The sequence below is a fragment of the Salvelinus namaycush genome, chromosome 37 (genome assembly GCF_016432855.1).
Source record: "Salvelinus namaycush isolate Seneca chromosome 37, SaNama_1.0, whole genome shotgun sequence".
In the NCBI taxonomy this organism is placed as follows: Eukaryota; Metazoa; Chordata; class Actinopteri; order Salmoniformes; family Salmonidae; genus Salvelinus; species Salvelinus namaycush.
The window spans coordinates 1441171-1465218 of record NC_052343.1 but is presented as its reverse complement, the minus strand read 5'-3'; the positions used below and the strand labels follow the sequence as shown (position 1 = coordinate 1465218).

Genomic DNA, 24048 nt, shown 5'->3' with positions numbered 1-24048 from the left:
TTCTAATGGATTACATAAAACATTTTCCTCAGCAATCTACACACAATACCCTATAACGACAAATCAAAAACAGGTTTTTAGCAATTTTTAGCAATTAAAAAACAGAAATACCTTATTTACATAAGTACTCAGACCCTTTGCTATGAGATTCTAAATTGAGCGCAGGTGCATCTTGTTTCCATTGATTATACTTGAGATGTTTCCACAACTTGATTGGGAGTCCACCTGTGGTAAATTCAATTGATTAGACATGATTTAGAAAGGCACACACCTGTCTATATGTGGTCCCAAAGTTGACAGTGCATGTCAGAGCAAAAACCAAGCCATGAGGTCGAAGGAATTGTCCACAGAGCTCCGAGACAGGATTGTGTCGAGGCACAGATCTGGGGAAGGGTACCAAAAAAGGTATGCATTGAATAGCATTTAATATCCCCAAGAACACATTGGCCTCCATCATTCTTAAATGGAAGAAGTTTGGAACCACCAAAACTCTTCCTAGAGCTGGCCGCCCAGCCAAACTGAGCAATCGGGGAAGAAGGGCCTTGGTCAGGGAGGTGACCAAGAACCCGATGGTCACACTGACAAAGCTCAAGAGTTCCTCTGTGGAGATGGGAGAACCTTCCAGAAGGACAACAATCTCTGCAGCACCACCAATCAGGCCTTTCTGGTAGAGTGGCGAGACAGAAGCCACTCCACAGTAAAAGGCACATGACAGCCCGCTTGGAGTTTGCCAAAAGGCACCTAAAGACTCTCAGACCATGAGAAACAAGATTCTCTGGTCTGATGAAACCAAGATTGAACTCTTTGGCCTGAATGCCAAGTGTCACGTCTGGAAGAAACCTGGCACCATCCCTACGGTGGAGCACGGTGGTGGCAGCATCATGCTGTGGGGATGTTTTTCAACAGCAGGGACTAGGAGACTAGGCAGGTTTGAGGGAAAATTGAATGGAGCAAAGTACAGAGAGATCCTTGATGAAAACCTGCTCCAGAGCCCTCAGGACCTCAGACTGGGACAAGAGTTGACCTTCCAACAGGACAACGACCCTAAGCACACAGCCAAAACAACACAGGAGTGGCTTCGGGACAAGTCTCTGAATGTCCTTGAGTGGCCCAGCCAGAGCCAGGACTTGAACCCAATCCAACATCTCTGGAGAGATCTGAAAATACCTGTGCAGCAACGCTCCCCATTCAACCTGACAGAGCTTGAGAGGATCTGCAGAGAAGAATGAGAGAAACTCCCCAAATACAGTTGTGCCAAGCTTGTAGCATCATACTCAATAAGACTCAATGCTGTAATCGCTGCCAAAGGTGCTTCGACAAAGTACTGAGTAAAGGGTCTGAATACTTATGTAAATATATATCTACTGTAAGGTCTACACCTGTTGTATTCGGCGCACGTGACAAATAAACTTTGATTTGATTTGATATGTATATATATATTATCAAACATTTCTAAAAGCTGTTTTTACTTTGTCATTATGGGGTATTGTGTGAAAGCTTGATGAGGGGAAAAAAACAGTTACAATAAGACTGTAATGTAACAAAATGTGGAAAAAGTAAAGGGGTCTGAATACTTTCCGATGGCACTGTAGACCCAAAACTGCGTGTGAATGAAAATCTTATTCTGTGGCGCACGCATGGCCTAGTGGTAACACTTCCAGCAGTATTCAAACAGTACATGTTACAACTGCAATCATCTGCACTGTCTAGACTATAAATAAAGCTTGAGAAAATAAGTAGCGTATGGAGGGTGGAATTACACTTAAATAATATTCAACACCCCATGGGGAATTAATTTGATCTGTCAATCAATCCCGAAATGAGTCAATTGTCACCCAATGCACATCTGCACATCTGCTCCACCACCACATGCCATCACCATCTGCCAACTCCCCTTTATTGGATAACATTCCCCCTGAACATTGTTTCCACGGCACCCTGGCCTTCCCTTGCAGACTACATGCAAAGCAGGCAATCAGGAACCATCTCTCTCCTTTTCCTCATGGTCTTCCACTCCCTCCCTCCCTCTCCCTCCTTCCCTCCTACCCTCCCCCTCAAGGCTCTCGCCATATGTCAAACATCACTCAAAATATGACAGAAAAAGTATATGTCACACAACCAAATTGCATGTGGAAAGTGAATGCAACATGCTACAGGTGATAAGTGAACTGTTGTCTGTCCAGTGACCTGCAGGTTGGGGAGTTGTGTTGGGGTGGAGTGAACATAGATTCCTGGAATTTTCAGCAGAGGCTCAAACCCTCTGGAGGAGTTGTGTAACATTGTAGCAGCAAGGGGCAGGGCTTCCAGTGTGACATCATGGGGAAAGAGAACTATAAGTTGAGGGCCACCGCTCAGACACCTGCAGACAAACAAGCAAGCAGCAAAGCAGAAGACAGCTGGGATAATTTGCCAAAGCGCATTTAAGGATATTACACTTCACCGTGAGCTCTACAAACAGACCAACAGCAACCATGTCAGCACACGCCAGCCTGCTCCTTCTCATCACCGTGTGTGTGTCCATGCAGGAAGGTAAGTACTACAGCGCTATTATTATAATAGGATTTAGGATTTTGTTATTTCCTCCACAAGCCAACATAGACTTAATCATGTCATTGAAGCGTTGAAAAATAATGGTCAAGTGTCTTCCACTGATAATTTTCTGAATGCATAACTAAATACAAAATATCATAAAAATATTATTTTGGAATGACGCACTATACAAAAAAATATGACATTGTATTGAGGTTCTATGCTACTGTCTTGCATCAACAAAACACTAGCTGACTTTCCATTTAAACGAATTAATATCCCTATAAAATGGTGACATGGTGCAGCATCGACTACATGTTTTCATTGTCTAGAGCAATGTAAAGACTTACTCATAAGCACACTCATTAAATTCAGTGACAAGATATACAAAGCAACAAAGAGACACGTTTCAGCAAGCCCCGTTCCAACTGTCACATCATCAATGAAGATTTATCGTTAACACATTAAGACCAGTGTTGAATCTCACTTCAACCTTGCTGACTAGCTCAGGGGTACACATTCTCAAATGTTGATTATCTGGAGAACCTCTTCATCTCACACAGCAAATGGATTATCTTGTATTTGAGTGACCTTGGTTGTCAAAAGCACCTTAAACTTGAACTTGTGAGAGCATGACAATGTTTGCTTGCTGGTTGTAGACTTGTCATTGTACAGTCAGAAAATACCAGAGGATGTGTTTCTCCATACTCTGGTCATCTCTGTATAGGGACAAATGAGATGTTATGACTCCACTGTGTCAATAAAGAGGTGAAGTTTCCTCTAAATGTCTGGTCCTTCACTATTTGAATGTTTGAACAGACAGATAACAGCGATTATAGATGATTACTAGTTTTCCACGGAAATGATTGATTAGACTGGTGTGATAGATCAAGGAAAATAGCTGAGTACCGGTAATAATACACTTGTCTAGTGTCCCTTTATACTGTTGGCAGGGTTGGGGAGTAAGGGATTATAATTTTTTAAAACTGTAATCCATTACATTACAAGCATTAAAAAAAAATGTAATCAGATTACAGACACTTTTGAAAAACTAGATGACTACTTTGAGGATTACTTTTAAATTCAGAAAGGATGTTTGGGGGAAAAAATATTTGACACTTCTGTTTTCTCAATGGCATTCAAATCAGCATTGAAAAAAGGCGCAAATGTAAATTTGTTCCACCTGAGTGAGTCTGACCACAAGTCAGAGACCACTATGATGACACACCAAATGTGTTTGATGGATCGCGGGAAAAGAGAACGAATAGGCTTTTGTAGGCTACAGTCTAAGCTTTCCAATAATGCGATTGCTGTCGGCATCCAAAGATTATCCAACTTGAATAAACGCTTGGAGGTACCAAAACAGAGGCCGGGCGATTGTTTGGTTATTGTTTCATCTGTGGATTTGCCCTTTAACCAACTGCATATTATCAAGATATCAAAGTGTCAACAACAAAAAGGTCAACAATAGGCCTATAGCAAATGCAGCATATGGCATTCATTTTTCACAGGTAAATAGTACTTTTCAGAATTGCTCAAAACATGCCATTTAATGAGCGCAGCATTTATTTTTCAACTCGAATCAATGAGCACAATCAGTACTCCATGACAACAAAATCATGAACAACAGAGTAAGGCTGGCTAATACGTCCTTAGTTTTGGGGTTATGCTCAGGTAAAACAATTTGGCCAATCAATACTTCCATATTTCCAAGTCCTATTCTTGATGATCAAGGGGTATAACATTTATTGGAATGACTGGAATTCTGATAGACTTTGGTTTTTAATGTAAAATTATAATTTAATCATATTATTATATGTAGTTGAAAGCGATGGGTTAGAAGAATTCTACATAATCAACCCATAAAGTAAAATTGAACATCCTTATAAACTTTAACATTGATTTATCCTGCAATAGATGTCGTTCAATTGGTAACATGCATTTTTGTCTTCTTCTAATGTCTCTTAAGGGGAAAGTAATCTAAAAGTAACGGAACGTAATCAGATTATGTTACTGAGTTTGGGTAATCCAAAAGTTACGTTACTGATTACAATTTTGGACAGGTAACTAGTAACTGTAACGGATGGTGGATTGTATGGTCTTGATGCACCAGGATTGGTTTCTAAGCTATATCCATGTCTGTCATGTAGGTTCTGGACATCCACTGTCAGAGAGGCCTAAGTCCAGTGATCTGGCTCCACCTCACAGAGTGCGGACCAAACGCTGTGCCTGCAACAACCAGCTGGACTCTGAATGCCACTACTTTTGCCATCTCGACATCATCTGGGTCAACACACCAAGGTGGGCACACACACCTCACAGAAGTATATACATTCTTAGAGCGAAACAGATGCACATACGCTTACTTACACTACACACCATCAAGTACGTCAAACAAATACCTACTCAGCTTTGCAGACATATACTTGAGCAATTCACTTATGTGGGTCAATTACGTCCCTGTGTGATGATATCAACATTATCGATCAACATTAATATTTGCACCGTTTTTTTATTTTAGCTAGTATCAATATGACATTATTCTGGCAATCATCCCTGTCTGGCATCACTGCATTTTCATTTTATTAATGCCAAGGAACAAAGTCTATAAACATTGTGGTTATATCTTGAGGGTCACTGATAAAACTGATATTCCCTTTCTTTCCCCTTCTGCAGTAAGACCACTGTTTACGGCTTGGGCAGCCCTCTGTCACGTCGCCGTAGGTCCGCCGGTCGCTGTGTGTGTGCAGACTCTGACGACCACACCTGCATCAGCTTCTGTCTGGACAGGTGAGTTGGGGTCAAAACAATGGCCAAGACACCATCACACACACACCACCACCGCAGACAGACAGACAGATACTCAGTCACTGTGGAATGTATTACTTTTATTAGTCAGCCATTTGAGCACACAGAACAATAGGGACTCCCCGTTGGAGCTCTTCAAGGTGCACAAGGCGTGGTGGTCTGAGAGCATAGCTCACTTCTCTGGGATGCTATTATTAGCTTGACGGAGTGTTATTGTGTGTATCACACAGGCGTTCCCTCTCACGGTGGAATGAATCTGCACCACAATGTTACGGAGTGCCCGAGGGGGCAGTGTAATCCCAGGCTGCTCTAGCATCCCCACCGCATGTTTTGATTGGCTGAAGGGACAGGGGAGTGAAGTGTGTAGGAGTCTCAAGCATTGAAAGGCTGAGTTAAGGATTAATGGTTCCTAAGGATGATAGAGAAACAAATACAGGCACCTAGAGACACCCAGAGACTCATTGCACTCATTGTTCCTCATTGGGAGAGACATAGGGGCTGTTTTTCACTTAGGGACAGATAGGGCTCTATTCAATCCGTTACGTTACAGCGGGATTGAAATTGAAAGGCAATAGCGGAGACTGCATTCACGGTAAACGCTGCATACAGTATGTTCGGCTCAATCACAAATTACCTTGACATTTCTAGCACGCAGTCTGTAACACTTCAGCTATCCAGATTGAATAGAGCCCTTAGAAATGATATTGTAAAGGCATTATTGTTTGGTCTATGACCTTGCAATGATGTCAGTAAAACTTTTAGTGTACAATAAAGTACAATAAAGTTGTCTTTAGATTGCCAAATTGGCAAAAAAAAAAAGGATTTATTTGTCACGTGCGCAGAATAGAACAGGTGAAGTAGACCTTACAGTGAAATGCTTACTTACAGCCTCTAACCAACAGTGCAATTTTTAAGTAAAAAATAGGTATTAGGTGAACAATAGATAAGTAAAGAAATAAAAACAACAGTAAAAAAGACAGTGAAAAATAACAGTAGCAAGGCTATAACAGTAGCGAGGTTATAACAGTAGCGAGGCTATATACAGGCACCGGTTAGTCGGGCTAATTGAGGCAGTATGTACATCTCGGTATGGTTAAAGTGACTATGCATATATGATAAACAGAGAGTAGCTGTAGCTTAAAAGAGGGGTTGTAAATTCAGGCTGTAACACAACAAAATGTGGAAAAAGTCAAAGTGTGTGAGAACTTTCTGAAGGCACTGTATCTTATCACAACAGTAAAAGTCCACCAAAATTCACGGTTCGCAACACTGAGGCAAATTGCTGTGTCATTATATGGTTTATTCCATAGCTTTTGGAGAACTCTTTCACTGATCACCGTTTTATGATGTCATGTTTAAAATGTCTGCCCCATCTCTCTCTCTTCTTGTGTGCAGCTCAGATAACTCTTCACCCCAGAGTGCCATTAAGAGCTCCCGTGCCAACCTGTTGACTTTCCTTAGGTGAGTTTAAATAAGTCCTGGAACAGCTGTTTGCTATTCTGGTTATCAAATTAAGCGTAGGCTGTACACAGAATTATTTCATATTGTACCACAAGATGACCTTTGTGATTATGTTGCTGACCAGTGTCTCTTTCCTCCATAGATCTATGGTCAGAGCCTCTGAGAGAACCAGGGGATGGGCCTTCCCACCCAGGAAGGAAGCAGCCAGGGCCCCTGGGCTTGATGAGCGCTAAACGACATGGCATGGCAGACAGAGTGAGGAGAGAAGAGTGAGCACCAGAACAAATGACACTCCTCCAACATGGAGAGGAGCAGAACAAAGGGCTGCTGGTAGAGAGATGTGTCACATGCAGGAAGGCCACAGACCGGTGGGACTGCCTGTCTGTTTGTCGGTTTGCACACATAAATTGAGGTTGGAAAACAAAATGTGACAGAGGCCTGAAGACAGAGAATGCTAGATCTATCTTGAGGGATGGATCAAGCATGATGCATACAGGCTATTTGTGCAGCAAAATATTTATGTTAGGGGCAGGAGGGACAAGGGTGGTCCATGCTACTGGCAGACTCTGGCCAGGTAGCCGTAAAGGAGAGAACACTTGATGTGTGTATGCTGGCTGTCTGTGTTCAAAACAGTGGCAGACCATTGCTGTCATGATGGAAAGAATGTGACAGGGAGAATATGACTGACAGGCTACTGATACGATCATCAAAATTATGTATGCGATAACCACTGTGTTTTTCTCTTTCTTTTGCCTAACATATTTAATCTCTCCATTATTTGATTGTATAATAACAACATATTATGATTGCTATGCAGGTTATTCATCAGGGAAAATGACTGAGGTCATTTAAAGGTGCAATGTTTAGGATTATACACTTAGTGTACAAAACATTAAGAATACCTTCCTAATATTGAGCTGTAAAGTTGACTGGATGTCCTTTGGTGGTGGACCATTCTTGATACACATGGGAAACTGTTGAGCGTGAAATCCCAGCAGTGTTACAGTTCTTGATACAAACCGGTGAGCTTGGCACCTACCACCATACCCCATTCAAAGGCACTTAAGTCTTACCCATTCACCCTCTAACTGGCACACATATATAATCCATGTCTCAAATGTGTCAAGTCTTAATAATGATTCTTTAACCTGTCTCCTCCCCTTCGTCTAGAATGATTGAAGTGGATTAACAAGTGACATCAATAAGGGATAATAGCTTTCACCTGGATTCACCTGGTCAGTTTATGTCATGGAAAGAGCAGGTGTCCTTAATGTGTTGTACACTCAGTGTATATGTGTGTATGGGTGGGAGTAAAAAATACATAACATTGAAACACACGATATGGTATATCATTGACTATTTATTCAATTCTTGAGATTTTGATTTAGACCACTTCTGTATTGAGTGACTGTGTGAAGCAGTGTGTAGTAATAAACAAATGAATGGTTGAATTATACAAAATACTTGCCTGACTCTCCTTATTTGACTGCGTTGACTAGATGATGAACTCTATGTTACATACAACACAGTGTAATAGTTCCGTTGCAAATTTTCTGATGGGTCAAGGAGTGCAGCCGGAATGGACTGGTTTATAAACCTGCAAACAAACATATTATAAAGGGAATGTGAAGGGACAAGGAATTGCACCAAAGTCACATGTGGCCAATTCTCCTGTGTTGTTATTGTTTTATGGTGTGGTACAGAACACATCTAGCCCGTGGGATAAGAGACAGTAGGCATATTCAAGTTGCCTGGATTTAAACAGTTTTTTCCTGGTGTATACTTGGGACAGAAAGGGAAACACCTAATAAGCAATGACTGAGCACTTTGAATTTGCTGAATCATATAAATTATTATCACTCCACATCATACTATATGTACTGTTAATTGATGAGGTTGGTGTCGAAAAACAAAATGTCACTTTAGAATTGTGTGAAGAGTGGACTTATTAATGAAAACTCATAGGTGAGATTGAATGGGCCATTTCTGAACTATGTAACGTACAGTATATGATTATTAATTTGGCAGTGGTGTAGAACCACATTTTGAACAGAGTGTTCTGAGACACCAACCCACTGAAGGGAGCGTCTCACCAGAATGTGAAACGTTGAAAGGATACCATTGAAATTTAGCTTATTGATGATGTAACACGTCTGTAGTGAGGAGCAACATGATATAATATTGCATTGTTACGTAAATATGGGTAATTGTAGCTCTCCACAGACCTATACATTAGGATTCTCCATTCACTTTACTAGGAAACAAACTATTAACTATAACTGTTTTGAAAAATACTCTCACATGCTGATGTATGCCACGTGGAGCAAATAATCGAGAAATATAATATTATTTTTCAGTTTCTGTACAGTAGTTTCACCTTCTCCCAGTCTCTTAAGCCAACGCAAACACTGCTCTGAGTTCAAACGGAGGCCCAAGGTAGATAAATGGCCAAGGACTTAAAAAGCAGGCCAGTTTGTGTTGTTATAAGGATCTCTTGGCACATTTCCTATGACCAAATGTGTCATTGTGGTAGTCTCCTGCACCACCCATTCTTAGTTATCATGGCCCCTTGCTGACCTGTAGGACATAGGCCTATTGCTGAGACGATGAGTAACACTGGGAAATGTCTTTACTGGGGTTTTTAATGAGATGACTTTCAAATAATCGAATCTCCCCGTCGGCAGTGTGATGCAATCAGCCCAATTCCAGTCATACTTGTTGTAATACATCTACTGTAGAGTACGCCTTCGGCCAGGCTCTCCAGACAGGCCCCAGCATAGTCCTTGTGTTTCCTCGTGTCACCACAACAATAATAGACGAGAGGGCAACAAGGTCACAACATGTCCCATAATGTTCTCTTATACTGTACATTACTCAGATAATTGTGGATCCACCTACAGTTCTGCATCAGAAATCTATCCTCTGCCAAAACCCTGCTCCATTTAAAGTAACCTGCTATGCTCAAATCTGCTCCACTGCAACAAGGGTTGCAAAACTCAAAACCCATCATTCTGATGCAGGAAGTGTTTAAAATGTACCCTGGATATTTCATTTCCAGTGTTACTCATTGGCTGGGTAAACCTTACGGTTTTCTATGAAATAGTGTTGGGTTCTGAGAATATGAAACGTTTACATTCTGTACGGATATATTTTATTTTTTTTTTTTTTTTATTTAACCTTTATTTAACCAGGAAGGGCTCATTGAGATTTAAAATCTCTTTTTCAAGAGCGTCCTGGCCAAGATAGGCAGCACCAAGTCATTACAAAAAATTACAGACAGACAACATGAAAAACTACAAGTAATCTAGTAAAAACCATTCATGAATTCACAAGAGTATAACAATATCAAAAACAGCAAATTAAAAACATTGACAGGTCAGGGAATCAGCCTCAAAATCCTTCATCAGTGATTTAAAAACACCAATCGGGACAAGTTCTTCCAGTTTAAAATTATTTTGTAAGGTGTTCCAAGACGATGGCGCAGAGTACATAAAAGACCTTTTACCAAATTCAGTTCGGACATTTGGAACAGTTAGCAGGATAAAGTCCAGTGAACGAAGAGAGTACCCACCACATTTCTGAACAATAAAAATGCCCAAATAAAAAGGTAGTAAACCCAAAATGGCTTTGTAAATAAAAGTATACCAGTGACTGAGCCTACGAGTGACTAGAGAAGGCCAGCCAACCCTGGTATACAAAGTGCAGTGGTGCGTAAGGGTTTTGCAGTTTAAAATAAATCTCAAAGTGCCATGGTAAAGAGTGTCAATTGATCTCAAACACTGAGCGGAAGCATTCATATATAAAATATCCCCATAGTCTAGTAAAGGCATAAATGTAGCTGATACTAGCCTCCTTCTGGCTTCAAAAGAAAAACAGGCCTTATTCCTAAAATAAAATCCCAATTTCAGCTTCAATTTTTTTGTAAGTTGTTGAATATGCAATTTAAAAGAGAGGCCGTCATCAATTAGAATTCCAAGATATTTGTATGAGGTTACAACCTCAATCTCCTTGCCCTGACAGGTAGTAACAGGTGAAAGGTTCAGAGGTCTATTTCTTGCATTAGAAAACACCATTAGTTTAGTTTTGTCAGTATTGAGGATAAGCTTCAATTGACACAAGGTATGTTGAACAGTATAAAAAGCAGTTTGCAAGTTCTGGAAAGCTTTTGTAAGAGATGAGGCACAACAGGAAATAACAGTATCATCAGCATAAAAATGAAGTTGTGCATTTTGGACAATTCTGTCTAAATCATTTATATAAATAGTGAATAAGAGAGGACCAAGTACAGAGCCCTGGGGCACACCATTCAGGACAGACAATTTAACAGACATAAGCCCATCAAATTGAGTGCACTGAGTTCTATCAGACAGATAGTTAGCAAACCATGCAACTGCATGCTCCGAAAGACCTACACTCAACAATCTCTGCCTCAGTATAGCATGATCAACTGTATCAAAAGCCTTAGAGAGATCAATAAAAAGTGAGACACAGTGCTGTTTTTTGTCAAGGGCTTCAGTGATATCATTTAAAACCTTCATGGCTGCTGTAATTGTGCTATGCTTCTTCCTGAAGCCCGATTGGTACATTGATAAAATAGAGTTAGTAAATAAAAACTCTTTTAGCTGTTCACTTACAAGGGTTTCAAGTATTTTCACCAGGGGTGACAGCTTTGAGATTGGCCTATAATTATTTAAAAGAGTTGGATCTCCCCCTTTTAAAAGTGGTAGGACAAATGCTGATTTCCAGATCTTTGGAATTTCATTACATTCCAGGGTTAGATTGAACAGATATGTAAGTGGTTCAGCTATGAAATCAGCTGCCAGATTTAAAAAGCAGGGATCCAAAACATCAGGACCTGCAGGCTTTCTTTGATCTAAGGATTTCAGGGCTTTATGTACCACCTGCACTGAGAATGGCAGAAAGCTAAAAGTTTGACCAGCTCTCACTGGTTCATCCACACAGGGTTGTACAGAGACAGAGGACACTGGTTCATCCACACAGGGCTGTACAGAGACAGAGGGCACTGAATCAAACAGCCTACCAGATGATACAAAGTGCTCATTGAAACAATTCAGCATTTCAGTTTTGTCATATATAGCAACAGAGTCCTTCAAAACACATGACGGTAATTCATTAACATTACTGTTACCAGACATAGACTTAATAGCATTCCAAAACTTTCTAGGGTCATTCAGGTTATCAGTGGTAACAGACATAAAATATTCAGACTTGGCCTTCCTGAGAAGAAAAGAACACTTGTTTCTTAACTGCCTAAAAATAAGCCAATCAGCATCAGAACAAGATTTCCTTGCTTTAGCCCAGGCTAGATTACGGTCGTGAATAATACAAGACAGCTCAGAAGAAAACCATGGATTATCCCGCCCTTTAACCCTGAACCTGCGGAATGGTGCATGTTTGTTTACTATTTGGAAAAACCCATCATGAAAGAATTTCCAGGCAGTTTCCACATCAGGGATAAGCTCAATCTTGCTCCAGTCAAAATAAAACAAATCATGAAAGAAAGCCTGCTCATTAAAACACTTCAAATTTCTCTTACGAATAAAACGTGGATTTGTCTTTGGAACCTTAGTATTTCTAACAGCAACAACAGCACAATGGTCACTTAAATCATTACAAAAAACACCAACCGCAGAATATTTATGTGGAACATTTGTCAATATCAAATCAATCAGGGTAGATTTATCTGGGCATTTAAGATTTGGGCGAGTGGGTGAATTAATCAACTGGGTAAGATTCATAGAATTACAAAACATTTTTAAATCATCAGACACCGGCTTTAACCAACACCAGTTGAGATCACCAATCAAGATCATTTCACTGTAAAGAAGTTTAGACATAAGGTGCGTCAAAGAAGAAAATGCATCACCAAGAGCAGAGGGGGGTCTATAACAGCCAATCACAGTTATAGAGAGGCCCTTTGAAACCTCAATATTTAAAGCAAGAAATTCCAACTGTTTACAAATAGTTTCAGACTTTGCCACACTTACATGGAATTTAGATTTTACATATATAGCCACACCCCCACCTTTCTTAACCCGATCTGTGCGATAAACATTGTAACCACTTATACAAATATCCTTATCAAAAATAGACTTGCTGAGCCAGGTTTCAGAAAACACAATTACATCAGCATCAGTTGATTTAGCCCAAATCCTAACCCCATCAATTTTTGACAACAGGCTGCGTACATTTAAATGAAAAATACCAAAACCAGATCTTGATTTAAAATCAGAGGGGGTTTGGAGACATTGCATATCAGGGCCAGGGTTAGGTTGCACGTTACCTGATATCAACAACAGAAGAATAACTAAGCACCTCTGTTTAATAACCTTGCACGGCTTCTCTTTTTTAAGAGACCTACTGCAAGCGAATTCTACAAGTGAGTTTCCAGACAATACAAAACAGTCATTTAAAACCATTAGACTTTGGTAGTGACACAAATTCGTACTGTTCACATCATGCCACAAATGCATCGGCACTTGGACGAGTGGACCGAGTGAAAAAGAGCGAGTTCCTGCAGACAAAATGTCTCATGGACGCGAGAGTACATTGTCAGATGTACTCACCCTGCGACAATGTTCGTTTTCTCCAGAGTTCAGTAAAGTCAGTGCGCAAAGCAATACCACGTAAATTGTCATTTTCTCTGACCAAAAAACAAGAGGCCAACGAAGGTAAGTGGAGAGAGGGACAGCGAGTATGTGAGTCAATGTGAGTGTTTGCGCGTGTGAGTAGATTGGGTGTTGAGGGCGATAGAGAGAACGGGTTGAGCTGCCACTGACAGCCAGGCGAAGAGCAAAAAGGAGCAGCTTGGACAAGACACTCCGCGGACGAAGGAGAAACTCAGGCCAGCCAGAGATAGGGTTACTTTGGTAAACTTCAAGTAATGAAGTTCCGAGTTGAGGAGGACCCGTGATCTTTACACCAGCAAAAATAAAATAGTTTGCACTACGCAACAACGAAGTTACGCAACCATAAATAAATAGATTATTAGTAGGTTAAAATGTACTAGTCACAAACAAACGACTTGACATGCTGCCATCTTGGATTTTGTGTTAGCCATCAGGGATCCTCTGGTACGAGTCGACATGACAGCCGTGAGTTGGGGAGGAGTGAGCACTTTGGGGCAGAGGTCAGGTCGGGATGAAGTGAGGAAGAACAGATATCACTAAGGTTCTGTCTAGCAACAGAGATGCATTGGCTGTTCAGATGTGCAGGAGGAGACTCAGCATAGGAGAAAAGGGTTAAATGTCAGTGCTTGTGTGAATATGTCTTTTGTCTTATGCAGCTGTATCAACCCAATGGGTGAATAAACTTGGTTTGAGCTTTATTAAGCGTCCGTGATGTTTTAATAGGTTCATTTAGAACCTAACAGTTGGCGCTGCAAGCAGGGTTCACCACGATTTACAGTTGAACTAGAGATTCCGAATCAGTGAAACAGGAGCCGGCACCAGAAACAAGGTAGGCACAGTTCCTACACCTGTTATCACTAATTCTGACATCTTGGGGAGATGAAAGTCGTAGGCTGAACCAATTATAGGACACGGACCTAGAAAGCCTGAGCTTATTTAGTGGTCCAATTGTATTACGACCGGTCGTAGCTTTAAAGAAGGTAAGTCCCTAGCAGGATAGATCCTGTGGAGGGTAAGATTCATAGCTTTAAAGAGGGTAAGTCCTGAGCAGGATAAATCCTGTGGAGGGTAAAGTCTTGTATGTAAAGGGTAAGTCCCGAGCACGATAGTTCCTGTGGAGGGTAAATCTCTTAGAGAGAATCGATTTACCCCGATTCTCCCTGTAAAGCAGGGCTAGAGGATTATAGTAAAGCCATGGAGGAGCTGAAAGAAGCGCACGAGCATTCTAGCAATTCGGTTCGAATATGGGAGAAATTTAGCAAACTGGATAAAATTGGTCAGCATTTCCTGGCTAACGGAAAATCCAATCTAATAGAGCAAGACGCGTTGAGAGTGGAATATAACTCTGCGCACTTCACATACGTGCGAAGGGTTAATATGGCCACAGTGAAAGTTACTAACTATGGTTTCAATGGCCACGGTAAGACAAAGAAACCTAGCAAAAAAACATCAAAGTGTAGGGAGGTAGATCCCTGTTTTAGATGTGGGGCCGTTGGTCATTGGAAGGATAAGTGTAGAGTGGGAATGGAGCCTGCTGCATTCGGAGGAAATGCTGCCATGCAAGCGTTTGCATTTTTTCATAGGAGCCGCAACAAATCCCCTTGAAAGCAGCGGGACAGGAAAATAGCAGAGCATGGCCTCTGTTAGATCAATAGTGGTTGAAAGAGATTATGGTTTTTATGTGAAGGGAGACCACGTCTTACAGAACTTTTTAATAGATGCCAGGGATCAAATATTGCGGATTCCTTGTGATGAGAAATTGGCTAACTTTGCCACAGGAAAAAGTATTTTGGGTTGAAGAATCTAGGCGAAATACCAGGGGAATGGATTCTAAAGAGGTAACAAATTAAAATGATCTGGTCAAACACTCCTTACAAACTCAGAAAACCTTGGGAGTGTTTTTAATCTCATGAGACGTTTTATGTCGTCTCATTATGAAATAGATTTACATTTTATGTCGTCTTATTCTGAAATAGATTTATAGAATGGACTAAAGGAAGGAACAGTCACGAGAAATTAGCATTGGGGTTACCAAACCTAAAATGAACTTCAACATTTTTGGGGGGACATGAACATGAAGGGCATTGTGGTGCAGTGGCATAGTGAATGCTAACGAAATGTACACTTTCTTTTTCAGAAGAGGGGGTTTCATTATCTCACTTTGGAATGTTTCCTGAGGATATGGTCTGGGGAGAACAGTTAGTGAAATTCTGCAGTTTTATAAGTATAAAGGTACCTGGATTAGGCCATAAACGGAGTTCCCAGATATGTAAGGCCTGGTCATGTGTGTGTCTTTGACCTATGGTTTACCACACCCACACCAGCATGCACACACAACTCACCAGGTATGAGTTTTTGTTATTGGTGTTCATCCTGTGGGATTTATTGTGTGGGGTTTTTTCAATCTGGGTTTAAACTTAATACGTAGAATGATGGAAATGTTTGAAATGTTTTGAAATGGTTTCTGAAGGACAGGGAAAGAAAAGGGAATACTTAATGGTGTTGAATGACCTGTGTTCTGACTTTCTGGTGAGAACTGATCAATCTCACTAGAAATTATCGAGACAGGTGGGATTTAATTATAATATGAATGAGAGACACCAGTCTCTAGTCTATTTTACCATTACCTTATGGGATGCCATTATTTTCTTATGGAGTTATCAAGAGTTGTAATTCTAAGTTGATTTAACATGCAGTGTTGTTTGTTTTTGAATCACGATGTGAATCATGTGTTCAAAGGAGAAATTACCAGTTCCCTGGGGCCCTGGTCCTTGGGTAAATATACAAATATATTTTGTTCAGTGAAAAATATATGTTTTTTGACAGTTACTTCAAATGGATTGTGATATGTGTATTGCTGATTTCATTTTTGTCTTTGTTTTGAAACAAATTTCCCCAGATTGGGTCTGCTGTAATGTTGGTATTCCCTCCCATGGGTTAGAGTGCTAACTCCCTGATCTGGTAACTGTTCCGAAAGGTCGCCAGTAAAATAAGGGAGTATGATCTAATTTTGAAAATGGTTTCAACAGTAACAGTATGTTGTTATGCTCTTTGACATGTGTCTTAGAGATAATGGTATTAAGAAAATTAGGAATGTAATAATTTATCATACGGTGAATGGATGTTCTGGATTTCCAGATTCCGAAGTGTCTTAAACTGTTGTTTTGCTTTGTTCTCTCCCAAGTTATGGCAAATGTGATGTCAGATGGTGTCTTAATGCATGGAAGGAATAAGTTGACCGCGAACAGTGTGTGAACCTCAAAACCCTCCCTAACGGCTGAAGAAAGAGTGAAAAAGGCGTTCAATGCGACATTGACTTTTAACACTCCTATCAACCTGGGTACGGGTGGCAGGAGTACACCATGAGTCCGCATGTGGAGTGAGCATGGAGATAGATAACATTCAAACCTCTCTCATGCTGCTGGTGTACTGGTGGGAGAAATGGACCAAACAGAAGGGTGGTGGCGGCTCAGGTGAGTGGGAAGAACAGATTTATTTGGATATTGAAATCGGGACATTATCAAGGGCCATCAAATGTGACAGGCAAGAGTTACATATGTGCCGTTTGGAAGATGAACTGTAACGCTATCTGAAGAAGAACCACTGAAGACACGCTAGAAGGATAAGTGCCGGGAGAAGGGGGGGTGGTCAACCTTGCCCGTAATTGCTTAGTTGGGTTGACAGGTTTATTGAGGAGGGTCTACACACAACAAAATGTATTGCAAATTAGACTAAGAATGCATTGAGATAACGATCGTTCATTACCATGCCACTCGAGACAGGAAAACAGGGACAAATGGGGGTTGTAATGAGAAGAGTTATTACCGGCAATAAAAGGTCCCGTTTGTAAATGTACATTCTAACCGTGATGATGTGTGCTAGGTTGAGAAGCTTGAATTCGAGTGATAGACTCAAAGTAAAGCACTAAGGACTGTCATTCTAAATGTGGGTAGGATAATTTATAAAAGGTTTTAATTATGATTTGGATAAAGCGAGAGAGAGCGCTACTCTCAAACTGTGAGGGGTGGGTGCGCTGCTCTAATTTATTGGGCCTAGGGAGGGTTTCTCTCTCTAGAAACCTTATCTTTAAGTGTCCTCCGAGAGGGAGGTTATTAGAGAACTCACTGGATGATAGCTTGGGTCAACCATGAAGGGGTTTTGTAATGTAATGTAATGTTAAATCGCATCATTACATAAAGATTGCTGGATGATACAGTACTGTCACGATCGTCTTTCTGTGGAAGAGAGGACCAAGGCGCAGCGTGATACGAATACATCTTCCCTTTTATTGACGAAGATGAACACGAAACAAAACACTTTTACAAACTAACAAAAACAACAAACGACCGTGAGGCTTGGTGCGTGGTGTAGGCACTGGTGGTAATGGGCTGGAGACACGCACCACAGGGCTAGTGCGTGGAGGAGGAACAGGGCTCTGGAGACGCACAGGAACCCTGGTGCGTAGTGTTGGCACTGGTGGTACTGGGCTGGGGCGGGGAGGTGGCGCCGGATATACCGGACCGTGCAGGCGTACTGGCTCCCTTGAGCACCGAGCCTGCCCAACCTTACCTGGTTGAATGCTCCCCTTAGCCCGACCCGTGCGGGGAGGTGGAATAACCCGCACTGGGCTGTGTTGGCGAACCGGGGACACCATGCGTAAGGCTGGTGCCATGTATGCCGGCCCGAGGAGACGCACTGGAGACCAGACGCGTTGAGCCGGCTTCATGGCACCTGGCTCAATACTCAATCTAGCCCTGCCAGTGCGGGGAGGTGGAATAACCCGCACCGGGCTATGCACACGTATAGGAGACACCGTGCGCTTTACCGCATAACACGGTGTCTGCCCGTACTCTCGCTCTCCACGGTAAGCACGGGGAGTTGGCGCAGGTCTCCTACCTGACTTCGCCACACTCCGTTGTAGCCCCCCCCCCCCCCAATAAATTTTTGGGCTTGACTCACAGGCTTCCGTGCTAGCCGCGTACCTTCATAACGCCGGTTCCTCTCTCCGGTTGCCTCTGCTCTCCTAGCTGCCTCCAGCTGTTCCCATGGGAGGCGATCCTTTCCAGCCAGGATCTCCTCCCATGTGTAGCAACCCTTGCCGTCCAAAACGTCCTCCCATGTCCATTCCTCCTTCTTGCGCTGCTGCTGCTTTTTCCCACGCTGCTTGGTCCTTGGTTGGTGGGTAATTCTGTCACGATCGTATTTCTGTGGAAGAGAGGACCAAGGCGCAGCGTGATACGAATACATCTTCCCTTTTATTGACGAAGATGACCACGAAACAAAACACTTTTACAAACTAACAAAAACAACAAACGACCGTGAAGCTACAAAACGAAAGTGCAGACACAAGCTACTAACGTTTAGACATAGACAGTTCCGTGTGGTACAAACACTGACACAGGAACAATCACCCACCAACAAACGGTGTGAACAGCCTACCTTAATATGGTTCTCAATCAGAGGAAACGTAAAACACCTGCCCCTGATTGAGAACCATATCAGGCTAATTAACAATGAACCTAAACATAGAAACACATAACATAGAATGCCCACCCCAACTCACGCCCTGACCATACTAAACAAAGCATCCCATGGGCTTAGAACGGAACGGATGGACGGTTATTTCCCCAGTCTTAGTCGCATCAAGGGTGGTGAGAAATTATTAAACATGTACTTTCTCTCTTCCCTGTTCAAGTCAATATGTTTTTAGGTTTCATGGAACATAAGAGTGATCATTGTTCCAGAGGAGGGACTGATGTATATTAATTGGAGAATGTTTTAGTATGTTTATAACTGTAGAAGTGCATTAGGAGTAGTGACTAATGAGTTATGGGTTAGATGGAATGATATATGTGCAAATGTATTTGTAGCAGGAGGTGAGGTACATATGAGGCCTGTGTTGGAGACAGAATGCTTACATAAGGCTGTTAAGTGGGATGGAATGTGACTGGGGTGGAGTTTTGTAGGGGCTCATAAATGAAGGTCAGGGTCATAGTCTCTGGGGAGGATACCACTTTATGTATATTGTTACAAGAGACAGCTCATAGGAGAAAGAGACAGATAACTGTGCACAATATAGAGACTATTATGTACACATACCCAGATCATGATGAGAGTAGCAGAGATAGTGTTGGCATTTCAGACATTATTGTCAACTTTCAAGAAACCTGTGACTCAGAGTTTTGTTAGGTTGGATGTTCCTCCAAAGTCATTAATCTCTTCCCCATTTCTAACAGCCAGCAAACACTTGACAGATTCCATGCAGTAGTTATTCTCACGGCAGTCGCTGTAGGGACAGTAATTGAAAGAGGCTATAGTAACAGCATGGAATTGGACTACTTTGTAGCAGGGGTTACTTTAGTAGCATTGTTGGGATATCATTTTATGAGGACTCACGCCACATGAAGTGGCAACTGGGAGACCGATGGGAGTATCGGGTGCTGTTATTCACAGGTCACAAATTAGTGACCTGGCCAAAATGGGAGAGTCTATGTTGTCCTGTTGTCAGGAAATGCGTTGCAGTGTGTGTATATTCCCAGGTGAAATCTGCACATGAGGAGCAGGAGATGAAGCACGGGCTGAATTCGGGAGATTGAGTGTATATCAAGATACACCAGTACTCCTTGCAGCACCTGCAGTGGTAAAGATCGTCATGTCTCTCCTCGGTGGGTTCACACTTCTCACGTGAAGTGAGATCCAGCTCACCTCTGTCAAGGCTTGAAGACGCCTTGACAAAGGAAGCGGAGCTAAAGAGAGAGAAACACTAGATTCCATTGTAGACATGCAGATGAGTTGGGTCTGGGAGCTACTTTAACCGCCATAGTTGGGTTGGGTTAGTTGCTTTATTGGTTAATGCATCATATAAGAGGATAGATGTTGGGGTAATTGTACACTGGACAACATTCTGGAGGCAACATTCTTGAGGCATTTGTAATACCCTTGTTTGAACTAGGTATTGAGTTTATTCTTGTTAAAACCAAGTATTGAGTTTATTTGTTATGATTAATTGGTATTATATTTAAAAGGTGATGGAATTGCTCCTAAATTGTAATGTTAATGCATTTCTTTTGTAGAAATATTTCTTTAATGTATAAGTGAATAAGTTGGTTTACTTTTAAGTATAAGTTTTGACCAATAAGGTCAAGTTAACGAATTCATGTTCCCATAGGATATCGGTTACTGCTAAAGAGTACTGTCTGCATTGATAGTTGTGCTTGCTGTGGGTCTTGTGAGGAAACCTGCAAGGAACTTGTCACGACTTCTGCCGAAGTTGGTTCCTCTCCTTGTTCGGGCGGCGTTCGGCGGTTGGCGTCGCCGGTCTTCTAGCCATCATTGATCCACTTTTCATTTTCCATTTGTTTTGTCTTGTCTTCCCACACACCTGGTTTCAAGTCCATCATTACATGTTGTGTATTTAACCCTCTGTTCCCCCCATGTCCTTGTCCGGAATTGTTTATTGTAAGTGCTTGTGCACGTTATGTCTGGTGTGCGACGGGTTTTGTACCCATTGTATTGATTGTTTTGTTTACAGTGATATTTATTATTAAACTGTGCCGTTGTAACACAGTTTTTGCTCTGACTTCTCTGCCGCCAGTACGCACCCCTTACAGAACTGCCATACTTCGCTGAAGGAATATTTTCAAGTAGTGAATAACCACAACGGTGGAGTGCTTCTGGACTTCATGTGTGTTGTTGTTTTTTTTTAGCTCCAATGCGCACCAACAGGTTAAACAAGCTTGAAATAATTTGGACATGGGTTGTGCACGACTCATTGGGGTTATTATTTTTATTTATTTTGATGTTGTGCTATGAAAAAGTAATAATACACATATTAAACCTTATGTATGTTGCCTTGGTGGAGTCATAAACTGTTTTTAATGTAATTTAATGCATGGGAAAGCCTATCCTGAAACAATAACAGAAACCTATAATAATTTCATCTGAAGTTAATACCATATTGTCATCACCCTAGACAGTTTACAATATGAATTCTTATTGGAGATGTCCTTCTCACCTAACATCCCATGCTGTTGAGATACTCTACATAAGTTAATATTGTGAGAGTCATATTCGAGCCTGGTGAGAGGGTTACACATTGATGTGAAACGTGTATCCAGTGCTGAGTTACATCAAGACGATGTAGCGTTGATTAGGGATACGCACTTGCCTATCAGGTGACGTGCCTATCAGGTGGCAATGGAGGAAGAAGGAAATGGAGAACAAAGTGGAAATTAAATGGCTTGGGAACACCTCTTATAACCTGTAGCCTGATGGGGAATACTGGGTGAAAGCATGAGGAGGTTTTTCAAGGCCTTCATTTTTGTGGAATCCAGCAGAAAAGTATTCTGAAGGCATAGAGTCAGGTGAAGAGAGAGTGGGAATCATCATGTTATCAGACTTTGGGTTTTCTTTGCATATATAAATATGCATAGCTTACCACATTGTTAATACTGTTATGTCTTGTGTTTCTCATTGCTTTTCAAGTCTTGTGCTATCACTCTCTTAGGGACCAGAAAGAGAAAGTTGAAATGGAAGAAGTCAACAGCTCCAGCAGACACGTTATTATCACTGTTCTACTAGAAATGGAAATAAGAGTATGTATGGTGTGACTATAGGACAGAGTCCACAAGTCTCTGAGTTTGTAAACCTCACTGTGAATGTTAATCATGTTTTATTTTCATGTTTTGTTATCATTGTTTGTTCATTTAGAAGTAATTTCCAAGTTTATGAAAGTTGAACAGTAGGAAGCTATTGTTCAAGAGGAGGGACTGTTGGGTTCTGAGAATATGAAATATACTTCAAATCAAATCAAAGTTTATTTGTCACGTGCGCTGAATGCAACAGGTGTAGATCTTACAGTGAAATGCTTACTTACAGGCTCTAATCAACAGTGCAATTTTTAAGTTAAAAAAAAGAAGGTATTAGGTGAACAATAGATAAGTAAAGAAATAAAAACAACAGTAAAAAAGACAGTGAAAAATAACAGTAGCGAGGCTATAACAGTAGCGAGGCTATATACAGGCACCGGTTAGTTGGGCTGATTGAGGTAGTATGTACATGTAGGTATGGTTGAAGTGACTGTGCATATATGATAAACAGAGAGTAGCAGTAGCGTAAAAGAGGGGTTGGGGGGGGGCACACAATGCAAATAGTCCGGGTAGCCATTTGATTACCTGTTCAGGAGTTTTATGGCTTGGGGGTAAAAACAGTTGAGTAGCCTTTTGGTCCTAGACTTGTCGCTCCGGTACCGCTTGCCATGTGGTAGTAGAGAGAACAGTCTATGACTGGGGTGGCTGGGGTCTTTGACAATTTTTAGGGCCTTCCTCTGACACAGCCTGGTTTAGAGGTCCTGGTTGGCAGGCAGCTTAGCCCGTGATGTACTGGGCTGTACGCACTGCCCTTTACCCGCACTACCCTCTTATTAATGTCACTGAGGGAGAGAGGGTAATGTATAACTTTTACATTCTGTATACATTTAGTTTGAGCTGTATTAAGCGTTCATGAGTTTTAATAGGTTCATTTAGAATCTAACAATACTCATCTTGGTTCTACACAGAAAAACAGGATATTTTCTCCCATTCCTTTTCATCCAAAGTTGAGGAGGGAGAAACGACAGGAAGTAGCAGGCTAGTTGTTGGTCAATGAGAGGAAGTGATATGAAGTAGTGGAGGGTTGATAATGAGGTAATGTTTTTCCCCCCGTTTGGCTGTTGCCAAGGTGCACCTTTGTCATACCCCAATACGATCTGTTAGCAAAAGTACCCAACCATATTTATATGAAAACAGCATGCCACTCACTGGGTATAGTTTCTGTTAAACCACTTCTATATTCTATTCATCAGTAACAATGAACAGCTATACTGTGACCGTGTGAAGTGATTTCCTATGAGAACCTGCATCATGGCTTTTAAATCAGCTGGCAGCAGAATCTTGCATCTGGCTATGCCTTTACTGGGCTGGCTAAACTCTGTCCATGGTGCTGGAAGTCTCCAAATGGTCTACTGTATAAGCCAGACTTCAAACTGCAGAAGCTAACATCACATTCACCCTTCCTGTGTTCAGTTAGCCTAAACTGACAAGAGATAATGCAGTGATTGAAGACTATTCTAAGATATTGCATTCTGAGATCAGTAAATTACTAGCTTACCTCAAATGTTACTGAGCTGACATTATTTCCAACATTTTGGTTTGAGGAGATATGTTGGTATAGTTAAGTGAAGCGTAGGTAGTATGTTCATTCCTCACAACTCATTTGATACTAAAGCCAAAATGGTTCACATCACTGCAGACAGTAGGTCAGGTGTCACCTTAGATATCTCTGTTTTTCTATATATTTTGGTTAGGTCAGGGTGTGACTAGGGTGGGTATGCTAGTTTGTATGTCTAGGGTTTTTCTATGTCTAGTGTTTTGTATGTCTAGGGGTTTTGTATGTTTATGTTGGCATGATATTGTTCCCAATCAGAGACAGCTGTTTATCGTTGTCTCTGATTGGGGTTCATATTTAGGTAGCCATTTTCCTCGTTTGTGTTGTGGTTGCCTGTCTGCACTAGTCGTATAGCGTCACGTTTCATTCGTTGGTTTTGTTGTTTTTGTTAAGTGTT

At 41.4% G+C, this 24048-nt stretch overlaps 1 protein-coding gene across 1 annotated transcript; it reads left to right on the top strand.

Annotated features, from left to right (window-relative positions):
* The first annotated feature begins 2471 nt into the window (after positions 1-2471).
* On the top strand, positions 2472-7031 carry LOC120031568 (endothelin-2-like). Its single transcript, XM_038977377.1, has 5 exons — positions 2472-2529; positions 4680-4830; positions 5206-5319; positions 6733-6798; positions 6941-7031. Exons 1-5 carry the CDS (start codon positions 2472-2474, stop codon positions 7029-7031), a joined length of 480 nt encoding a protein of 159 aa, XP_038833305.1.
* Positions 7032-24048: the final 17017 nt, after the last annotated feature.

Bases quoted from the DNA above. Each gene is read 5' to 3' on its own strand.
- LOC120031568 (XM_038977377.1), top strand. From the start codon at position 2,472: ATGTCAGCACACGCCAGCCTGCTCCTTCTCATCACCGTGTGTGTGTCC. The intron at 4,831-5,205 runs GTGGGCACACAC...CCCCTTCTGCAG, and splicing joins ATCTGGGTCAACACACCAAG to TAAGACCACTGTTTACGGCT. The intron at 5,320-6,732 runs GTGAGTTGGGGT...TCTTGTGTGCAG, and splicing joins ATCAGCTTCTGTCTGGACAG to CTCAGATAACTCTTCACCCC.